General features: G+C 43.3%; 2 protein-coding genes across 15 annotated transcripts in view; one reads left to right on the top strand and one right to left on the bottom strand.

The window, feature by feature from the left end:
* The window catches only part of DNAH3 (dynein axonemal heavy chain 3), a 198,285-nt gene extending 179,410 nt beyond the window's left edge, over window positions 1–18,875 (bottom strand). The window contains exons 1-9 of the mRNA XM_033839481.2: window positions 18,679–18,875; window positions 17,701–17,938; window positions 13,201–13,250; window positions 8,995–9,099; window positions 8,230–8,452; window positions 5,370–5,442; window positions 4,928–5,102; window positions 2,917–3,106; window positions 1,248–1,443 (exon numbers count right to left, since the gene is read on the bottom strand). Of these exons, the coding sequence (XP_033695372.1) occupies window positions 1,248–1,443; window positions 2,917–3,106; window positions 4,928–5,102; window positions 5,370–5,442; window positions 8,230–8,452; window positions 8,995–9,099; window positions 13,201–13,239 (1,001 nt within the window). The 5' untranslated portion in view covers window positions 13,240–13,250; window positions 17,701–17,938; window positions 18,679–18,875. The remainder of the gene's footprint in view (window positions 1–1,247; window positions 1,444–2,916; window positions 3,107–4,927; window positions 5,103–5,369; window positions 5,443–8,229; window positions 8,453–8,994; window positions 9,100–13,200; window positions 13,251–17,700; window positions 17,939–18,678) is intronic.
* Window positions 18,050–22,230, top strand: part of ANKS4B (ankyrin repeat and sterile alpha motif domain containing 4B) — a 63,684-nt gene continuing 59,503 nt past the window's right edge. For 4 of the 14 annotated variants that reach the window (XR_012326087.1, XM_033839480.2, XM_073792243.1 and 1 more), the window contains exons 1-2: window positions 18,971–19,086; window positions 20,602–20,793. Coding sequence is in view for 6 of the 14 variants with exons in the window: in XM_033839480.2 (XP_033695371.1) it covers window positions 20,698–20,793 (96 nt within the window). In the remaining 8 variants the exon portion in view is untranslated. Of the gene's footprint in view, window positions 18,160–18,966; window positions 19,087–20,601; window positions 20,794–22,230 lie in introns of those variants that run through there. The other 10 variants (XR_012326085.1, XR_004522015.2, XR_012326086.1 and 7 more) reach the window with 8 other exon arrangements.

The following is a 22,230-nucleotide window of genomic DNA, read 5'->3' as shown; positions in this document are numbered from 1 at the left end:
CCTCAAAAAACTAAAAATATACATATAGAGTTGCCATATGATCTAGCAATCCCACTCCTGGGCATGTATCCAGACAAAACTATAATTTGAAAACGTATCTGCACCCCTATGTTCACAGCAGCACTATTTACAATAGCCAAGATATGGAAACAAGCTAAATGTCCACTGACAGATGAATGGATAAAGAAGATGTGGTACACACACACACACACACACACACACACACACACACACAATGGAATATTACTCAGCCATAAAAAAGAATGAAATAATGCCTTTTGCAGCAACATGGATGGAACTAGAGATTATCATACTAAGTGAAGTAAGTCAGACAGAGAAAGACAAATATCAGATGATATCACTTATATGTGGAATCTAAAATATGACACAAATGAACTTATCTATGAAACAGAAACAGACTCACAGACATAGAGGACAGACTTGTGGTTGCCAAGGGGGAGGGAGAGGGGGAGAGGGACAGAGTGGGAGTTTGGGGTTAGTGGCTGCAAACTATTATATATAGAATGGATGAACAACAGGGTCCTACTATATAGCACGGGGAACTATGTTAGATAAACCTGTAATAAACCACAATGGAAAAGAATATGAAAAAGAATATATACATGTGTGACCGAATTCCTTTGCCATACAGTAGAAATTAACACAACATTGTAGATCAACTATACTTCAATAAAATAAATTTTTAAAAAGAATTTGGAAAGGAAAAAAACAAAAAGACTCAAGCCCCCATACATTTCATAGGCTAGAGAGAGTCAAAGTCGTAAACATATAATTATCATTCAGTGTGATACATTTCATAATGGAGGTCTAATTAACACCTACTGGATACTTACATCAGGCACTATTCTAAGTACTTTGCATGTGTTAAATTATTTATCCCTCCTACCAACACTATGAAGTAGGAAGTCTTATTATCCCAAATTTAGAGATAAGGATGTTGCTTACGAAGCAGCACAGCTAGAGGCGGACCTGAGTAGGCCGGCTCCATGTGAGTGCTCTTAACCAGTATGCTCCAGTGCCTACAGACAGGCACTGGGTGCTGTGAAGGCACAAAGGAGGGCCACTTAGCCCTGCATGGAGAGTTGTCACTTGCTGTTCGTACTGCACTCTGGGTCTGGGAAGTTTGTCATTTTACTTCAAGGGCAAGGCTACTCCCACATAAGATGATTTCTTATGTGTGGAAGCAATAAAGAAAGGGAAGAAGAGGGACGGGAAGCACTTCTTACTCGGTAAACCACAGCTGTTTCAGGCTGAGCATCATGGGGTTCACTGTGTGCAGATGGTCCTCGTTCCACTTCTTGGCATTCCTGTAGACACTGTGCCAGGGCACAGGGGCCCGGATCACTCTTTGAGGAAATGCTCGGGGGATGCTCTCGATGAACAGTCTTTTCCTCTCCATTGGATCCATGAGGATGTAATCAACTATAACCAACAGGGCAAACACTTGTTATGAAGCAGGGACCTTGAACGCTCTGTGCTCTTAGCGTCAACACTTTAAAGGTAAATGTGCCTCTGTCCATTTACACTTGGAAATGCTCCCTCATTTACAAGGTCAGTGGTAATCTCCTGGGTATAACTAAATTGGGGAGGTTCCACTCTGTTGGTATGTGAGATATTTCAGGGAAAGCGGAATATAACTTTACAGTCTGGAGTACTTCGAATCTGGAGTCGAGTCCTGTTAGGATATCTAGCATTATGCATATCAGTGAATTAGTATTTGCTGATACCTCATTACTCACTAACTGATTTCTCACACCAAAATAGTTACATAAAAAATAAACACAATGGATGACATCAGATACCTATGAATGGAAATTTAGTGGCCAAATATTTCACGTGCTAAGGATTGGCAAAAGCGTCACAGAGGAAGCACCATTTAAGCCGGGTCATAAAGAATGAGTAGGATTTTGTCTGAAGGATAAGAAGTGCGGTTCCATGACTTTTGTATAATATACTCAAGGTGCTGCGAGTCATTCTGTGGCAGAAATAACAGGTACAAGTGGTAGAGTTCAAGGTGGTAAGACTGGAGAAGTAGGTTGAGGCTGAAATTTGAAGGGCTTGACATGGTTATCCTTATAAGTTTGGTTCTAGCCTATAGCAGACAAGGCGCCATTACACTGACACCATTAGAAGGTTAATTAAGAAATTAAAAATAACAACTTGGTAAGTATAGCTGTGTTCCAGATAAAATGGGAAGCTGGGGAACTAATATGATCACCTCTCCCCTTTGATGTGTTTCTCACATTATTCACCATCATCATCAAACATTTCCCAACGACCTACTGTGTGCACGAGACATGGGGCTAAATATGAAGGGAGGGAGGATTGATGATACATCAGCTGATGTCTAATAAGAGAGCTGAGACCCATAAGAAAGACAATGCCAGTGTTAAATAGCCATAGAGAAACAGTGGCACGGGAGAAGTTCCAAAGTGGGATGAGCTGAAAGTAGAAACAAGAAGTGCTATGAATGCAGAGGATGGAGTCATCACTGAGGGTTGCAGAGATCAAAATACTTGAGGGAAGAGGCAGGTCTTGAACTAGATTTTAAATGTGAGTAGGCCCCTACTTCTTAGTGTTGCTACTTAGAGTAAGTAGCACCTGAGTAGCACCTGCATCACCTGGGAGCTTGTTAGAAGTGCAGAATCTTGGGCCTCTCCCAAACTCTACTGAATCAGAATCTGCACTTTAACAAGATCTTTAGGTTACATAGATGCACATTAAAGTGTGGTAAGTACTGGTGTGGACATGAGTGATGGTGGCGGGGAGCATTTGGATGAAAAGTTAAACGGTGTTTTTGGCATTTTCAGAGTAACCAGGGTGAAGGACTGACAGAGAGAGGAAAGAAGGTGCCCTCCACATAGGAACCCCTGTCCCATTTATGCCCAGCCTTACCAATGCTTTTCTTGAGGCTACTGTAATAGTCATTTTCCTTCTCCTCCACAAGGACAGTCATCAGGGGTTCCAGGAAGGGACTTGTCAGCAGTGTGTTAGAAATCAGCTTTGAAATCCGAACCATCACTTCATCCTCCTGGGGGGCAATCATGTCTTTCTGGACTCCATTGGTCAAATAGTAATAGTATCTCTTCCGTAAACAAACCACCAACAAGAAAATGATCAACATCAATTGGCTAACTGCGCCCACTTGCCCACACCTGTCAGCCACCAAGGGACCCTGTTCATACAGCACCTATCTCCATCCGTCACTCGCTCCTGGGCCTGTGACTTCACACTCATTGCAATACATCATTGGCGAGTATTCCCCATGACTCTGGAGGAGTCAAAGAAAGCCAGAGAGATCTCAGCATGGTATAAGGAAGGACTTGTCCAACGCCACGCAGATAGGAACAGTGGAAGGAGGACTGAGGCCAGGGATGGAGGTGGCATTATCTGGTGAGCTTTAAGAAGAGGAATGACAAGCTCCTCAAGTGGACTCAAATAATTCACCCTCCTCAACAACAATGCTCCTATACAAAGAAAGCACTTGATCCTGTGGCTTGTAGCTGTCCATGGGGAAAAACCCCCAAGCCTGAGTGAGACTTGGGAGTTAGCTCTTCTAATCCAACCATGGGACTTTTGAGTTTAGAAAAGCCACACAAACACAGGAACTGAACAAAAATGCCCAGTGGGACCTGGTGACGTTAGGAAGTTTGGTTTATTTAGGGCTTGCCTCTAAGCTGCTAGATGGCTGAGTGGCTCTGGAAATGAATAATTTCAGATGGATGAGAAGCACAAAGTATAGGAAAGGGTTTGAAATCAGATTTGACCTTCAGTGCCAATTGTCTGTGGTCAGAAGAGGCTGAGCTTACATCTCTTCAACCTTAATACAGGACAAATTCCAAACCTCCCTCATTATAAGAACTGCGTGGGGTGAGGAGAGAGGCTCCTGTTAAATGCAGATTCATAGGCCCCCTGCTAGGGCATTTGGGACTTGTTAGCAAGCACCCCAGGTGATTCTTATTTTCAGGCAAGTTTGAGAAATGCTGTGTAGCTCCTAAGAGCACAGAGATGTCAGTATCAGCCAGACCTGGTCTAAGTTCTAGTTTTGCCTCTTACTGACTGTATAACCTTGAGCAAGTTACTTAATCAGTTCCCACCCCAATTTCCACAACTGGACAATAGGAATAACCATAGTCCCTAGGTCTTGAATGGGGTCAAGCACCTAGAGGGTTTAGCATGGAATTTTGCTAATAGCACATGCTCAGTTGCTATGGGTTTTTGTTATTAATCATTTTACTATACACTATAAATTCGCAAGCTATTTGTTCTTTTAAGACAGGGGTTGGAAGCTCAAAAGTCTACCTGGGACCAGGCAGGTAACGTTAATAACTGAAAGTTGGCTGTACATAAGAAAATAATAAGGAATTGTGGAGACTGACAAACCAGAGAATGTATTTCTCATCTAAAGGAAGTGGCTACTGTTCTGCTTCAAATATTTTAATTTTTTCAAGAGAGGTAAGAAATCTAGCTTATGTGAGATTTCCTTTATTTTCAAAACACATCTATAGGCCAAATTCATCTTATGGTAGGGTTGCCGGATAAAATACAGGATGCACTAGGATATACTTATACTAAAAAATTATTCATTGTTTATCTGAAATTCAAATTTAACTGGTGTCTTGTTTTTGTTTTATTTTTGTTTTTCAAAATCTGGCAACCCCAGCCTATGGGTCACCATTCCGCAACCTACATTCTATGAGGACCCAAAGGCACTGATTCCTAAGACTTACTAGAGCAGAGAATTCAGGCACGCACACCTTCATTCAGTAGTCTGTCATGGGGTCTGGACTTCAGTATTTTTAAAACATTCCCTAGGTGACTCTGCTGTTTTTCTCCAGTTTAGAATCACTGAGATGCCAAGAGTAATACTTAGCAAATTGAGAGAAAGGAGGCAATAAGAATGTACCTCCAAGTCTGATTCAGTTGGTTTGGTTTCTTGACTTTCTATTTCCATCTCCTGCTGTAACATCACATCAATCTGTTCTTCTGGACTCATTGGTCTGCTTCCTGGGAGAGTCAAAGATGTCACCACCTCTGTCCTCATAGGTAAGGAGGTTGAGGTGCTGCGGGCCAACCTCGTCCTGAAAAGTAGACACAAGCTCAGTCCTTGGTTCCATGGAACACCTCATAGGTTTGTTAGCGTTGGTTTTGCTTAGTTGGCTAATTTATTTTTATTTAGAGCCTCAAAAAATTGGATTAAGAGGACTGTTGGGGAAAAAAAACATGAGTAACTAGGTATCCAGGAACGCTTTAAAGTCAAGAAGCAGAGCATGGCTTTCAAGAGACCACAGCCTTCTTCGGTTCAGCCCAGTGTCCTGCAATCCCCTGTGCCCATAGGGACACCTTACCCAGTGAGATCCTCTTTGTCTTTGGGGGAGAACTTCATTTTCTTCTTGTTAGGCTCTGATGAGCTTTTATTTGCTAGAACAGTAGAGAAGAAAGACATCAGTGATGAGCAGTGGCCTTGGGCGGTCCTCTGTCCACAGGGATGCCAGTCTCAGGGTGGTGCAGGAGAACACTAAGCGGGGTGGACTTGGTGGGGTGGGATGACGCAGGTGATGTGGGCCCTGTACCACTAATTACCTGTGTGACCCTGAAGAAGTGACCATCACTCCAAGCCTCAGCTTCCCCAACTGTGAAATGGGGATGAGCATACCTTCTGTTATCCCATACATTGGACAAGTATTAATAATTGCTCAATTCACTCCCCAATCCTATATGCTCTATTTTCTAAACATCAGGTGTATTACTGCTTAATATTTTTCTTTAAATAGATTCAGACTTTTAAATCTAATATATTTATTTTAAAGGAAATATTATGATTATCACAAGTAGAAAAACCAGTATCATTTGCAATAAATATAATTATTGCAAATAGAAAAACTGATGTCATTTGTAATAAACAGAAGGTATTGCAATAAATATCATTTGTGATAAATAAATTCAACAAGTAATATAAAACTCTACTATTATACTTTAACTGGATACTTGCTTAAGATTCTAGCCTAAGGAAACTAACATGTCATAGAGACATGTTAAAGACATACTAATATGAATTTGACATTTTGAGGGAATCAGAGGAGTGAAGACTCTTGGTTAAGATGTATTTTGAGTTCATACTTTAATTTCCTCAACCTACTCCAAATATAACAATAATAGAAAAAATATTCTTTAAAATTAAAAAGACAGTGCATTGTTCGAAAAGATGCTCTTCTGTGTGGACTAAAAATAAACACATTGTGAACTAAAAGTCTTAAACTTGGCTTCTGGCTCCAGAAGCAGGCAGAAGTAGTTAGGTGTTTGATACCTGGGGGGAATAACAGAACCCAAAACATACCGTGATTGTGGGGACTGCAGGTAGGCTCACAGCACGAAGCCAGGGCTGCCCTACCCAAGACACACCGAAAAGACAGTAACACTGTCATGCAGATAAAGCACTTGTTATCCTCAATTCACATGGTGGCCACAGAGAGCAAAGAAAGGCTGGGAATATCTAGGCCAAGCCTAACATCGCCTCAGGGACCAGATCTACAATCCCCAAACATCACCTTAGGACGGGAGTCCTAAGCCACCAATATAAGATCTGGTACTAATTTGGGGTCCAAGATGCCAGATGAAGGCATAAGGGAAAAAGGCAAGATTTTAAAAGGTATGTCAAAAGAATACACTGTTTGAGTACATTTATATGTGAGAGCAACCAAAACTAACCTATGGTGACAGAAATCAGAAAGTGGTTACCCTGGGGTGGGATGGTGTTGGGTAGAGGAAGGAACTGATGGGAAAGGAGCACAAGGGAACTTTCTCTAGTGATGGAAATACCCTGTATCTTATTTGGGTGGTGGCTATATGGTGTAAACAATTGTCAAAACTCATTGAACTGAACACTTAAGATCTGTGCATTTTATTGTATGTGTATTATACCTCAACCAATGGGGAATGCATGTAGCAAGAAAGGGAAAAACTCTCAATATAAGTCTGCAAACTAAAATCCCATAACACATGAGAAAAACCAATACTAAGAAAGATAGCAAATAAACTCAAAAATTGAGGGACATATTTATAAAATGGAAATGATACAGCAATACTAATAATTCTCTAAAATAAATGTTTAAGATCCTCCAAGTGATTGATATTGGAAGGGCTATGTCCATGAGAATAGAATAATAAATTGGCAAATGTGGTCCTCATAAATAGAACCAATTAGGAAATCTGAAAACAAAAAGATACTGTCATTAAAACAAAACCCATTCATTAGACACGTTAAACTCAAGACTGAACATAGCTGAAGAGCAAATTAGTGAGCTGGAAGATATATTTGAGGAATTCACCGAGACACAGCAGAGAGGATAAAGAAAAACATGATAATGAGTTTGAGACAGCAGGCAGATTGAAAGTCTCCAACACACCTCTAACAAGAACTACTAAGGGATATCCTTAAGCAGATATAGGTGTACCCAGCGGGACTAAACAAATTCATACATATAAAGTACTGTGGTAAGCAGCTTCCAAGATGGTCCCCAAGGATCCTCACTTCTTGGAATCATGCCCTTGTGTAATCCTCTTAAGTGTGGGCGGGACCTACCAACTCACTTCTAACAAAGAGAAGATGGCAAAAGTGATAGGATGTCACTTCCAAATTTAAGTTCTAAAAAGACAGTGGCTTCTATCTTGCTGGCACTCTTCTCTCTCTTGCTCTCTCCCTCATTCCCTCTAAGGGAAGCCAGAAGTCATATTGTGAACTATACTATGGATAGGCCCATATGGTAAGAAACTGATGTTTATGGCCAACAGGCAGTGGGGGATGTGAGTGAGATTGGAAGAGGACCCTTCCCTAGTTGCCTTTCAATGACTGTGGCCCTGGCTGACACCTTGATTGTACACTTGTGAGAGATTCTGAGCCAGTTAAGCCATGCCCAGATTCCTGACAGAAACTGTAAGACAACAAATGGTAGTTGTTTTAAACTATTAAGTTTGGGGGTAACTTGTTATGCAGCAATCAACAAGAAGCACATGGAGCAGTGCTTGGTGTATGGTAAATCTCATGCTAGCCATTACAGTCATTCCCATTTCAGAGATGAGGAGACTGAGGCTCCATGAGGTTACCCAAAGTTAGGTGCAGCAAAAGGTGGAGCCAGGACTAAAACCCAGGATTAGAAATCTCACTCCAAAGCCCTATTCTGAGTGGGTATGGCACACAGCCAGAAATACCTAATGGCAGCCCCTGAACAATCTTCTCCCTGGGGACGCTGATGGTGACGGGCTGGTAGACCTTCAGCAGGTCCTTCAGCTTCAGGTCCTGGGCCATCAAGGAGTAGTTGTTGGCAATGGAGTTGCTGGGTCCATTGTGGTGGTGCTGCTCTTTGAAGGGTGCAGCCAGGGTCCATGATGTGCGTTGCATCAAGGGTGGGTAAAGGCTGTGCGACATGACTGTCTACAAGGGAAGAAATGCACAGTGACACATGATGAGGGACATCACTAGGGGGGCCTGGGCTCCTTAGGGCCAGGCTCCACTCACACTGAGACTCATGGCATCCCACATGCCTTACACGGGGGCTCTACCTTCTGCACACTGAGTGCAAATACTTTCGGAATGGACACCAACTGTACTTCTCTGACCATTGTGAGCATGATTTCTGATGACAAGGATGACAGCTTGCTTTCAATATTCAGTAAATTTGTTATCAGATAATTTACATCTACTGTCTTTATGGCTATGGACGTGGCTATAAGGTAGAAATAACTGTTCTCATTTTACAGCTGAATATGGAGAAGTTCAGAGAGTTTAAATAATGCAGCAGGTAAGTGAGAAGGCCAGATTCTAACTCACCTTTGTGTTACTGCATAGCTTTCTCCCATGGTGCTGTAGCCTCTTCCAGTGGCAAAAATGACCAAGGCCTCTAATGCCACTTGTCAAGTCTGACTGTTTGCCCCCAAACTAGTACCAGCAGAAGAGTAGCAGCCAGGTGAACATACCTGATAGAGTTCAGATGGTTCCTCGTTAGAAGAAGCAGGCAGAGGCGGCAACTCTGGCCGCATCTGGGAGTGGCTCATGTGATGTATCGAGTCATTTTTGTGGATCTGTGGGAAACAGACACAAAGCCACTCTTCAGGAATTAGGAAAGATTTCCAAGCTTCTGAGGTTGATAAGGAGTAAAAAGGTCCTCAGGAAAGGTTTTAGGCACAAAGTTCTGCCATACAGCACCCTTCTCACCCCTATCCACTGTGTAGGTTTCATTTCTTACTTGTTAATGTCTCTCCTCTAGCATCTCCTCCTTGGCTACACTTCAGTGAGCAAATTCAGGTATTTTTTTTTTTCCCCCTGGGAAGAGCCCAAATCTGAGGGCACCTCCAGGTGCCCTACCCTGGGTTGTAATTAAAGGGGTTGACTTTAAAAAACTGACTCTTGCATTTCACATTGGCAAAATTCCAAATAGAAATTTGCTTATGCAGTGGCATAAGTAACTCTGTGCTTCCTGTGGAAAGAAAAAGTATCATTTAAAGAGTGTGGGCATGTAGGTCCACCATGCCATTCAGAGAGTGAGCCTCAGACAGAGGTGAACCCGTGGCTCCCACTGCCACTCTCAGTTCCCGGTGCCTTTTCACCTCAGAGTTGAAGGTGATTTCAGTGTTGAGCAATGCTGTGTGTGTTTCTGTCCTACACCCAGCCACTATAAGCAAGACAACTACTTCATCTGGGGCTGTGATGGAGGAAAACTTCTGGGCTGGACTTACTGAGAGGTGTTGCTACACAGCACTTTAAAGGTGGTTTAATGGATCTGCAAGTATAATTTTGGCTCTTTGTGATTTTTCACCTGAGGCAATGACTGTGTAAGATGACACATTATTGGACAGATTTGATTTATCTGGGTCAGCAAATTAAGTCATGCAGGGTAACTGAAGGTAGAGACGTAGGGGGTATATGAATCAGATATTAGCCATCCCATGCCCCAACCAATCCCTCACTGATGACTCAACCTCATAAAATAATAACATTAACAACAATGACATCTGCCATCATTCTAAACGTTATGCACCAGGCACTTAGGAGATTTTTTATACCCATGTTCTAGCTGAAACCAAGGCTCACAGAGGATAGGTAACACATACTAGCCACACAGAGGTGCTTTTATTTCTTTAAAGATTTTTTTTTTGATGTGGACCATTTTTAAACTCTTTATTGAATTTGTTACAATATTGCTTCCGTTTTATGCTTTGGTTTTTTGGCCATGAGCCACGTGGGATCTTAGCTCCCCGACCAGGGATTGAACCCGCACCCCCTGCATCGGAAGGCGAAGTCTTAACCACTGGACCGCCAGGGAAGTCCCCAGAGGTGCTTTTAAATACACATCACTCAGCATCCCAACACATTGGAAATGGCAAGTATCACTTACACGGCAAATTACTTTGGGAATGTGTTGATGTTAAAATTAAACAAAAACATGCAAACTCTTAAACAAAACGCATACTGAGCCTGGGAGTTTTAAAAACATAATAGGTTCACTGATCTAATGGCCTAATTCAGTGGTTTTCAAAAATTTCAGACCCACTAACAGAACTTTATTAAACATGGGGATGCTCAGGCTCCACCTTAAACAAGATGACCCTGTTGTTTTCAGCTTAGCACTGTGCCTGTCTCTCTGCTCTTGACCTCAATTTCAAGGATCTAAGAATCGATGAATCATCTCCAAGAGCTTTCTCTTTCACTAGCGAAATTAATATCAGATCTGCACTGATGAGGTGAACAAAACGAAAAACTCAGCATCAACTTGAAAGGAACCTGGCCATCCAAAATGGGTACTATACCATCCAAGGCAGATTCTGGCAGCAGTATTTTCAGGGAAATGAAGTCATTCATGGTTTCCTTCAGGATCCCAGATGTGACTGGGACATATACTGACATACACTGATTGATAAGTTAGGGCTGTCTGCATTTTGTCTTTGCAAGCAAGAAGGTTTTGTGGTCAGTGGAAATCTTTCCCTTGGCCTAGCTTTTAAATCTGTTTCAAATAAAACTATTCATTAAAAGAACAACAAGCAAACACCACAAATTTCAGACATCTTGAGTAAGTTACAGTTGAGGAGACTCTTTTGCAGTTGAGGAGAATATTAACATTATTCTGGAGGTGGCTTAGCATTCAGCTTCTGCTTATGGTTGGGGTAAACCTGATTTCAGCCCTGACATATACTGGGAAGTTACTCTTCCCAGCAAAACAGGCAGAATAGAGCCCTAGTGGACATAACTAGCTCTACTCCAATTTCTGTCCATGCTGTATAGTTTCCAGCCTGTGTCCAGGGTAGAGCATGTGATATAGGTCTGGTCAGTCAGAATACTCTCTCCTCCTAGACACTGTGATTGGTTCAGGGATAGGTATGTAACCCAAGCTGGGCTAATCACAATCATTCCTGACACTTTTGGTAGTGCCATTGAGAAAGAGGTACTCTCAACAGCCATCTTTGCCTTATGTGAAAAAAGTCTTCCTTAGATTAAAGCCAACATAAAAGAAAGCAAAGCACCAGAAGGACAAAGACAGACTCCCAATGACATCAACTGGACCCCAGGATCCAACTTGGACTTCTCAATTTCTTGAGCCCATAGATTCCTTTTTGGGTTTGAGCCAGACTGAATCATATGTAAGTCCCTCCATACTGAGAGATGGTCATCCAAGAGATAGACACAGAGGCAGCTGAGTCATCATATAAAGAGAAAAGCCATTCTTGGGATAATAAAGAAAGAAAACAACATTTTGCAAGAAAGCAAACTAGGCACTTTCCTGGTGGCACAGTGGTTAAGAACCCGCCTGCCAATGCAGGGGACATGGGTTCGAGCCCTGGTCCGGGAAGATCCCACATGCTGCAGAGCAACTCAGCCCGTGTGCTGCAACTACTGAGCTTGCGCTCTAGAGCCTGCAAGCCACAACTACTGAAGGCCGTATGCCTAGAGCCCATGCTCCGCAACAAGAGAAGCCACCACAATGAGAACCACACGCACCTAAACGAAGAGTAGTCCCCGCTCACTGCAATTAGACAAAGCCCGCACGCAGCAACGGAGACCCAATGCAGCCAAAAATAAATAAATAAAATAAAATAAATAAATTTATATTAAAAAAAGAAAGCAAACTAACATTGAGCATTTTGCAGAGCACAATGGAGAGAAGCAGAACCGCTGAAGAACAAATTAAACTTTAAGCTAGTTCATAGGCACAGACTAAGACTTATACACACAGAGCCATTAAACCATGATAGCAGAAAACAGCTCAGTTCATGGGACAGGGACACATGGGACACATACAAGATTAGCAGATCTAGAAATCAATTCATAAAACAAAGAGAGTTTTCTTGAACACACCTGGTTAAGAATCCTCTGTGGCACCTTCAAGGTGAAAGAGATGGAGATTTTTGTAAGAACTACCTGGCTACCCCAAAACGGTTTGTTAAAAATACTAATGCGTAAGTGTTCTCTCTGGTAAATTGCAGAGCATTTCCATTTCAGGGGGTGGGCTCAGTAATTATCAACAAATCCACTTTAATTTTACAAAGTTTTGGTTTAAAATGCTCCTCTGCAGTGTAAAATGCTCCATACACTTCAATGTATGGCAACGTAGTGGATCTTGGCTTCTCCACCAAGATTCTGGCACCTAGATGGGGTAGAACTGTTACTTTCAGGTGCTTATTTCTGACTACATGTGATGTTTGCAAGTCCTTCACGGAAGCAGTTTCCAAATGCTCACTTAAGGACCTGCAACAGCAGAGTCACTAGAGTCTTAGCTAAAAATACAGACTGCAGGGCTCCACTCCAGACCTTTGAGATCAGAATCTTTGGGAGTGAGGCCAAGTCTCTACATTTTCAAGATACTCCCCAGTATATTCTTATATATGTACCTCCAGTGCTGGGAACTGCTGGATGGAACATATGGTCTAATGGCCTTGAAAAGGAAGGGAAAGAAAGGTGTCTATTCCTGAAATTTTCTCAGCAAAACCTGAAGATGTCCAAAAGCCTAATTCAGAACAAAGCATAATTCAAGGACATTATTTGATTAACATATATTCCTGGTCAAGGAGATCTAACACGGCAATTGGTTTATGACTGAAACATCCCCTTCCCACCCACTTCCAATTTCCCTACATGTTGAAAATACTACAGGTATGAAAAAAGAAATACACCTTAAAATTCATACTTACCTTCTGAGATGAGCAATCCACATCACTCATGTTCTCCATTCTAACTGGACCTATAAAAATATTTAAAAAAGGAACAAAGAGCTCTCAGTTTCTTCCTCTCCTATCAGTGGCTCTGAAATTCCTTATAGCATAATGGGGATGACACAGATTACGGAACTTTCCAGATGTTCTGAAAGCTCTGTTCACAGGGCTGCCTCTCTGAGGTCATGGACTTCAGCCCCCTGAGGAGTTTCCAGGTAGAAGAGGAGAGAAAGGGAAGCTAGAGAATGAAGGAGCAGCCTTGGGGCTCTGCTGGGCTCTGTGCTGCAGCTTCCCTGTGATGGCCACTCTTCCCATCCCCTGAGCAGCACCTCCCTTGGAACTTTTCCAGGAATACACCGACTCCACTGTAGAGAAAAAACTGAAGCAGAGTTACATGCTAACACAGAGAAGAGGGAGGAAGCGCCCCACCAAGCATTCCCCCTGGCAGCCTGAACTCTTCTCTCTCCTCCTCTCAGGTTATTTTTAACACTGGAGGAGCTTGTACCCAGGTCCTGGGGCCAGTCACAAGGCTTCAGTGTCTGTTGCTAGGGAAGGAGGGGCCTCTGTTGTGCCCAGATACAAGACTGGTCTTGACTCAGCTTTGTGTCCAGGTCCCTTTGTGTCCCTTTGCTGTAGGTCAGCTGTCCAGCAGGAAGTTTCGGTGACAGGAGGGTGAATGGCAATGATCCAGGAGGTGAATGGCAACAAGAGGTTATGCCTTTGGAGGGGCCTAAATGCACACAGAGTGGTGGTTAAATTCTTGGGCCCTAGAGTCAGACAGGTCTGGGTTCAGATCCTGCCCTTCCCATTTAATTAGCTATGTGGCTTGAGCAAATTGCTTAATCTCTCCAAGTGTCCTTTACAATGTAAAATGCCAACAGTGTGTCAACCTACCTCATAGGTGGGCTTGAGAGTTAATGAGATAATACCTGTAAAGCAACCTGCACATAGTAGAAGGATGACCAACTTGTCCCAGTTTCCTGGGACTTTCTGGGTTTTAATACTGCAAGTCCTGCCCCCTGAGAACTCCCTCAGTCCTGGGCAAACTGAGACAGCTTGGTCACTCAACACAGTAGGCACTCTGTAAGTGTGGCTAACATCATTCTCATGATAAACACAGGAACACATGCACACATATGCTCACACACACAAGATACAATTAGCTGCTGCCCAGACATTCAAAGCACACGTTAAGTGGTCACTTTCAAAATTTTCTCAAAATCAAGTTAGACTTATTGAGCTCTTTTTGGGAGACAGCCTTCTATATATATATATATATATGTATGTTTTGTCATTCAATTTTCCCCCAAACTCCATGATGTTGCCATTTTATGATTGACGAAACCAAAACTGAGAAAGACACATAATTTTCCTAAACTGCCAGGACTTCTAAGTAGTGCTGATACAATGTGAACCCTGTCCTTATGACTCCAGAGTCCAGTGTTCTTTCCATAAAGTACCTGCCCATAAAACAAACATTTCTGAGATCTTACGATGAGCATTACATAGTACCAAGTACTTCCATTTCTCCTTTTTCTTACTTTTCCCTCAAAGTTTGGCTTTCCATACCTTCCAAATAACCTTGAGGCTCCTCATTCCTTACATTTGCACTCTCTACCATAAGGTATATATACGGTTTCAAATAGTGTTTGGAATAAATGAGCCAGTGACAGAGTTTGAGACTTTAGACGGAAATGGGGTTATTACCAGGTCTCCTATAATAGGATATGAAACCCCATGTCCCACAAAAAACCCAGCAACTGTATGTAACCCAACAAAGTAAAGAACTCTGGAAGGGGCCTGGTAGGGTGCCCATGAGCCCCATGACCTTGTGGGTGAGTAGGAGACACACCTCCCTTTAAAATTTTGTGTGCTTTAAGTCTACCTGTGTCCAAAAACATCAAAGCAATAATTACAGCTTTCATTTATTGATGTATATTAGCTGTTGGCACTGTGGTAAGCACTTAATGAGCATCATCTTCCCAAATCTTCTCAACAATGGAGAAGATGAATACAACTATCCCAAGTTTTATGACTGAGGAAACTGAGAAACAGGGAGGTTAAGTCATTTGCCCATAGTCACTCAGCTAGGTCAGTGGCAAAGTTAGAACTTCACCTGATTATGGAATCTGCTCCGTGGCTTTAACCAAAAGCCTACATGTAGTCTGAAGAAAGATAGAAAATAAAAAAAATATCTGCCAAAGAGAATGAAACGTCCATCATCTCCCCTCTGCCCCGGGCCACTTCACCGGCACCAGAATTGCTTGCTGACTTAATCTTCTGTTCAGCAATTTCCAAGTGAGGATGCAGTCCTCAAATCCCTTAATCAACTTCAAGTACATAGGGTTGCCAGATGAAACACAGGATGCCCAGACATACTCATCCTAAAAAGTTATCTGTTGCTCACCTGAAATTCAAATTGAACTGGCTGTCCTGTATTTTTATTTGTTAAATCTGGCAATATGGGGAGAAGAGGTCAGCTAGCCTCTAGGTTATCCCCATCTTTGTGGTGTTAACAGCTTAGAGTCTCAATCTGTTGCTGGAAGTTTTCACACGTTTGTAATTCAGAGCCCAGTGTTTCTGGCAGATCTTTTCTGAAGCTTGAAACAGTTGCTTATCCAGGGACTTATTTTATTGACCCATCCAATGGTCAGCAAGAGCCAAGTCCTTGTGCTACTGAGAGATGCTAAGATTCCCACCGTTGGGTAATGTATAGTGTGGTAGATAGAGAAGGCAGCCAACACACAAGGAAACCCAAAATCTGGCTGGTCCTACAACAATGCAAGTGAAAGGAACTAGAAGATTCACAGAGGTTCCCCTAGATGGCACCCTCGAACAAAATTTCCAGTGAAGGCCTCAATTCAGCTTCCCAAAGCAACACCCACCAGGGAAGGAGGGTTGCAGTTTTGTCCTAAAGAAAAAAACCCTCCAAACCCAAACAATAACCAACCCTTTCCTGGATGGGGCACCCATCACACTGCAGCTGAACAAAAGGCATGAAAACGGACAGGACTGCCTGAAACGTAAAAATTTAGGGACACTTCTCTGTCCATGTCCTCCTATCTTCACCATCAGCTCCCCCCTTCTTGGCTCTTGTGGAGTTAGAGCACGATCCCTTAGCTTATTATTATTATCCCCAAGCTTATTTCTCTATCCACCAGCCTGATTATTTCTAGAAATATTAGTTGGTAGAAGTAATACATCATTGGTGGGTGGGCAAAATCAGTGAAAGAAGTCAAAATAAAACTGTATCGCATATTTGAAAGTTGCTAAGAGAGCAAATCTTAAATGTTCTCGTCACAAGAAAAACAATTCTGTCACTGTGTATGGTGACAGATGTTAACTAGGTTTATCGTGGTGATTATTTTGCAATATACACAAACATCAAATCATTACGTTGTACAGCTGAAGCTAATATAATGTTATATGTTAACTATACCGCAATATAAAAATAAACAAAAAAGGGCTTCCCTGGTGGCACAGTGGTTGAGAGTCCGCCTGCCGATGCAGGGGACACGGGTTCGTGCCCCGGTCCGGGAAGACCCCACATGCCGTGGAGTGGCTGGGCCCATGAGCCATGGCCGCTGAGCCTGCACATCCAGAGCTTGTGCTCCGCAACAGGAGAGGACACAACAGTGAGAGGCCCGTGTACCGCAAAAAAAAATTAAAAATAAACAAAAAAGGAAAATAAACCAAGTAACCATGATCAGAAAAAGAAAAGCACAATACGTTAAATATTTTTGAGCTCCTCCTATGTTCCCGATAGGTGCTAAGGTCTTTACAGACATTACTGCACCAGTCCTCACTACAACCCTGTGATTGCTTTGATCTTTCCTAAAGAGTTATTTTTCAGGTGCCTACGGACACAAGTCACAGAGGAGAGACAGATCAGCAAAGGTCCCTGGATGGAAAGGGCATGAGAACTGTGCAGCAGCAGGCCAATGCTCAAGTCTTTCCCTCTCCATTTTACAGATGAAGCTGAAGCTCAGCGAGGTTAACTCATCCACACAGTAAGACTCTGCCCTGGGGTCAGAGTCCAGGACTGTTGGACCTCGGTTCATGGTCTTTACGAGTTTGTTCTATGGTAGTTGTTCTCAACCTAGACAACTGTGCCCCCCAGGGGACATCCGCCAAGGTTTGGGGGTCTGCAGGGAAGGAAAGTACTACTGGCATCTAGCGGTTGGAAGCCAGGGTTGCTGCTAAACATCCTACAATACACAGGACAGCCCACTCAACACAGAATTTTCCTGACCAAAAGGTCAATAGCGCTCGCTGCCCCTTGAGAAACCCTGCTGTATGGGCTGGATTTCAGGCCAAGGAACATGTGTTCTGGCTCTGACTTGAAACTGAAGGATTTGGGATTAGACTTTTTCATTTATAAAATGGAGATACTAATCGAACCGATCTTTAGGGATCTCACTGGCTCATGATATCTGCGTTTGAGAAGTAATGGTTAAAACCTTCCAGTCAAGGTCGTACCTCTTCACTTGTCTGTCCTGAGCTCCAGAGATGCTTCCAGAAGAGCTGGTTCAGGGTATTTAGGCAGGGGAAGCCCTGAGACCCTGGGAAAACCCGTTCTCAGCTGCCAGTCCACCTGTCTCAGAGATGGCCTGGGCGCCCTCACTCCAAGTCAAGAGTGTAGGAAGGGCAACTCTCTCTGAGCCTCAGTTTCCTCACGTGCTCCTCACTCGTGGCTTGTCCGGGAGGCTCCAAAAAGCTGAGGGAGACAGCGTCCTCTGCAAGAGCTGCAGGCGGGGAGAGCCAAGCGGAGGGGAGGGGAAGGGAGAGGAGGGACGGCGCGGGGCCGCGCGGCGGAGGAAGACTGCCAGCGGGGGTGGAGTGAGAAGGCAGGCTCCCGCTTCAGAGCCGCCGCTTGGGCGTGTCTCCTCTAGCTGCCCGCACACGCAGCTCGGCCTGCAGCGCGGCCGCCGGGACCAGGTGAGAGCTGGCAGCGTGGGCGCAGGGGACCCGGCTGGCTAGACAGCCCCCTCGCCGGGCGGGACAAATTTTGGAGGAGGGCGGGGGGGGGGGGTCGGTTGAGAGGATAGTCGGTGTCCCACGCCCGAAGCCTTCAGCACGACGTTTGGTAATAAGGGGAGTCTCATCCCTCCGAGCCCCTGCGAGACCCCCATACACACACACCCCCCCCTACACCTACTACTACATTTGGTAAAAGGGTTGCCATCCCCATCCCACCCGGGACCCTTCCCCTTCTTGGGAAACCCGGTTGAGAAGACTCCGAACTCCCTCTTTAGGATTAATGAAAATGGGTGCCCTCCTCCCTCCCGGGTTCTTCTCTACGGAGGGCCCCTCCCCCCTCACTGCAGAGAGGGGAACTCCAAGTACCACAGGTGGGATTCTCCTCCCCAAATTAATGACGGTGTACTCGACTCCCCGCCCCCAAGCTCCCATTTCTCAGCCTCGGTGCCCCCTCGGGCGCAGAGCCCCCCTGTGTACCTGTATCAGCCCCCTTTTCCCCTCTCCTTGGATCCCAAGAAACTGGCCGCCTGTCCCCTCTCGCGTTTAGGAAGGCTGAGAGACTGGAAACAGATGGGGAGGGGGAGGTCTGATAGGCCCGAGGCGCCCGGCAGTTCCCGGCCTCAAGCCGGAGATGCGACCCCTGCCCCGCCCGGCTGGAATGCTCAGGGTTTCCGTTTGCCCCGGGAGGGGCGGTAGTGGAAGAGCCGGGGGCTTTTGGAGGGGTGGGGCGTGGAAGGGGAAGGGCGGGTTGGCTCGTGTTCTCCTGGCTCAGCCCGGAAGGCGCGGAAAAGGCAGAAGGCGGGAAACTGCGCTGCGTCGGGTTAAGGGGTTGCCGTCTTCCCTCCTCCCGAGACCTCTCAGTGCCTGGGGAGGCACCTCCGAGGAGTGAGTGACTAGGGGGTCTGGGGATTGGTGGCCCGGTGGTTGCGTTCCACGGATGTGGCCGCTGGCATTTTACGCACGCTGGCCCCTGTTGGACTCCCCAGACCGGTCCGGGTGGCGCTTGGGTTTCCAAGGCCCTGGGAGACCAGTAGGGGAGCTGGGCTTGTTTCTGACCCTTGCAGATTGGAGCTTAGGGGAATTGAGTGCTGGGAACATCGCAAATTCAAATCTGTGCCAGCTGTAGCTTCAGAGACAGTATGGGAATGGGAGTTTAGTCCTGCCCTGTTCAGGGGATTCCTGTTTCACAAAAGGGATTGTAGCAGAGAATCTCTAGCTGGGGAGATTAAAATGTGCTTTAATTTGGTGCTAGACCCTATAGATATTAGGAGATACCTCTTCCCATCTCACATAATTAGCATGGGGGACGTTCAGTATGGTAAATAAATGTGAGCATCTCTCAGTTAATTTTGTCCACTGTGACAGAATCTTTTAGGCATTTGTGCTATAGGTCAGGAGATCAGTTGTAAGGGAGAAATGGAAAAGATATCTGTGTCCAGCCCTACAGTGTTATTCTGGGAAATATAAAATAACAATATATTAGTTTATATGAAAATGGGTTTAAAAGATAGATATCTAACTTAACAAAAAGCTTTTATTAAAAATAAATAATTATGTGAGATTGGGACAGTCCTGGAAATTCCAGCCTGTTGAGTCACAGGGTATAATTGTGGCAAAGTCTGTCCCTCAGGGGCCTCTCTTGTTACGGAGCTGAGACTTACAAGTAAATAGAGAATAATTTATGGCACAATGTAATTGGGAGCCAACCTGTTTAGTGTATTGGCCACTGTCACTTGTTTGAAAAAGTTTTTCTGGCCAAAAAAAGAAGGCAATAGGACTTGAAATAGTGTATTCAGCTTTCTTACTTTCTTCCACATTCTTTTCACAATTTTGTCAGGCTAAAAAAATAAACAGAAGCTCCCAGAGACAATACCATTAACATTTTCTTATATGTCCATCTAGATCTTTTATTTTACTATGGATATATACATAAAATACATAAATACATATATGTATTTTATATTATGGATATATGCATAAAATATGTAACAATATATAGTATTCTATAATTTTTTCACATCATAGATATATTTTTATTTCACTAAATATCAACATCATTTTAATGGCTATACAATACTCCATTCTATGAATTTATCATTATTTAACCTATTTCCTATTAGTAGACAGCTTCTTTCCACTGTTTTACTATTTATTATGTATTAGAAACAGGGGTACACTGCACATCCTTTTGGCATGTTTTGATATAACTGATTATTTCCTTGAAGTTCCTGGAAAGTAAATTGTTGGATCAAGGTGTGTGCAATTTGAAATTTGGATAGATATTGCCAAGTTACCCTCCATCTGCATGCCCACCATCAGTGTGTGAGGATAGTAGAATCTCTTGTTGGGTCAGTTGGGTGAAGACCACTAATGGTTTAAGATACTTTTCATTTCCTCCAGCAAGAGACAAGGTGACATGAGAGATTTGACTGTGCCCTGCACTGAAGAGCTTACTGGTAGAATTAATCCCTAAAGAGACCTGAAGTGGGTTTCAGGATGGTGAAAGAAGAGCCCCCAAGTACTTCAAAGGACTTTCAGGAGCTGCAGAGGAGGGTGTCTTTGCTGATAGCGTCTGTCCAGAGTAACTCAAAGGTCAGTTTCCAATCAGAGCATATAATGGAAGATCCCAAAATAATACTAGCTTAAACACCATAGAAAGTTATTTCTCTCTCAAGTAGAAGAAATTTGGAGGTAGGTAAGGAATCTTTCTAACTCACCACCTTGTCATGTCTGAGTTGTGACCTTCAAACTCACTGTCCAAGATGACTGCTAGAGTATCAGCCATTGTATCCATATTCTAGGCAATAAGATGTGGGGAGAGAAAGACTTGCATACCACCTCCAATTTAAGGAGACTTCCTGGAAGTCATACACACACAAAGCTTCCAGTTGCATCTCATAGACCAAAATTTAGTCTTATGATCACCCCTTGTAGCAAATGCAATTCTTTAGCTGGAAATAGAGGCAACTCTTAGTCTGTGCCACAGATACCATCCTTTTTTTTGTTTTGCTGTTAATTTTGACCTGTTACCCTGAAAATGAGAGGCTAACGTCTACTTTGAGCCCAGTGTTCCACTAGAAATTCAGTGTTAAATAGAAATACGACATAAGCCACATACGTAATTTAAAATTATCTAGTAGCCGCATTTAAAAAGTAAAAAGAAGCAGGTGAAATTAATTTTAATACGGTATTTTATTGAACCTATCTAAAATATATTTCAACATGTAATCATTATAAAAAATATTAATGAAAAGAGTTATTGAGATGTTTTACATTCTTTTTTGTACTAAGTCTTTGAAATCCAGTCTGTATTTTACACTTAACAGCACATTTCCATTTGAACTAGCCATTTTACAAGCGCTCAATAGCCATTCAATAGCAATGGGACTTGAGACAGTATATTCTGCTTTCTTGAACTTTTATCTTTATTGCTTTCTTCTATGTGCCTTGCAGCATTTTTTCAGGGAAAAAATAATAGCTCTCAGAGATAATATTATTAGCATTTTGTTGTATGTTCTTCTAGACTTTTTTTCTATGCAATATACCCATAGAATACATGTGTATATGTAAGAAAGTGAACTGGTTGGTGATCTGTTTTTTTGTATTGCACACCACTAGTGTCTATTTGAGGAGCCAGACCTTTGCAGTCTAGAGCAATATACTCTATAGAGATCTTTTCTGAACTCATCCCCAAATGCCTCTGGCACTCTTTGTGGATTTAGCAAGATATTTTTAGGTTGGACAAGCAGCTTTCTAGCCAGCAGGCTGAGACTCTTGTTATTAAAAGTTAGCTCCATGAGAAAGGTCCTCATACTCATCTACATGTTCAGTTGATTCTCGTTATATAATTTGTGTTAGTTCTGTTCTGTTGAGTCACCTCAAACACTGAATTAGCACATACTGAACAATTGCTCAAATGGGAAGTACAGGATTAGGTTCTGGCAAACTTCTGGTGGCAACATTTTCATCAACCAATCAAACCATCACCTGTTTTGTGTGTCTTTTTGTTTAAAGGCACCTTTATTCTGT

This window comes from Tursiops truncatus, chromosome 15 (assembly GCF_011762595.2).
Source record: "Tursiops truncatus isolate mTurTru1 chromosome 15, mTurTru1.mat.Y, whole genome shotgun sequence".
In the NCBI taxonomy this organism is placed as follows: domain Eukaryota; kingdom Metazoa; phylum Chordata; class Mammalia; order Artiodactyla; family Delphinidae; genus Tursiops; species Tursiops truncatus.
Note: the sequence above shows the minus strand (reverse complement) of the source record. Positions and strands in the feature narration are given on the sequence as shown.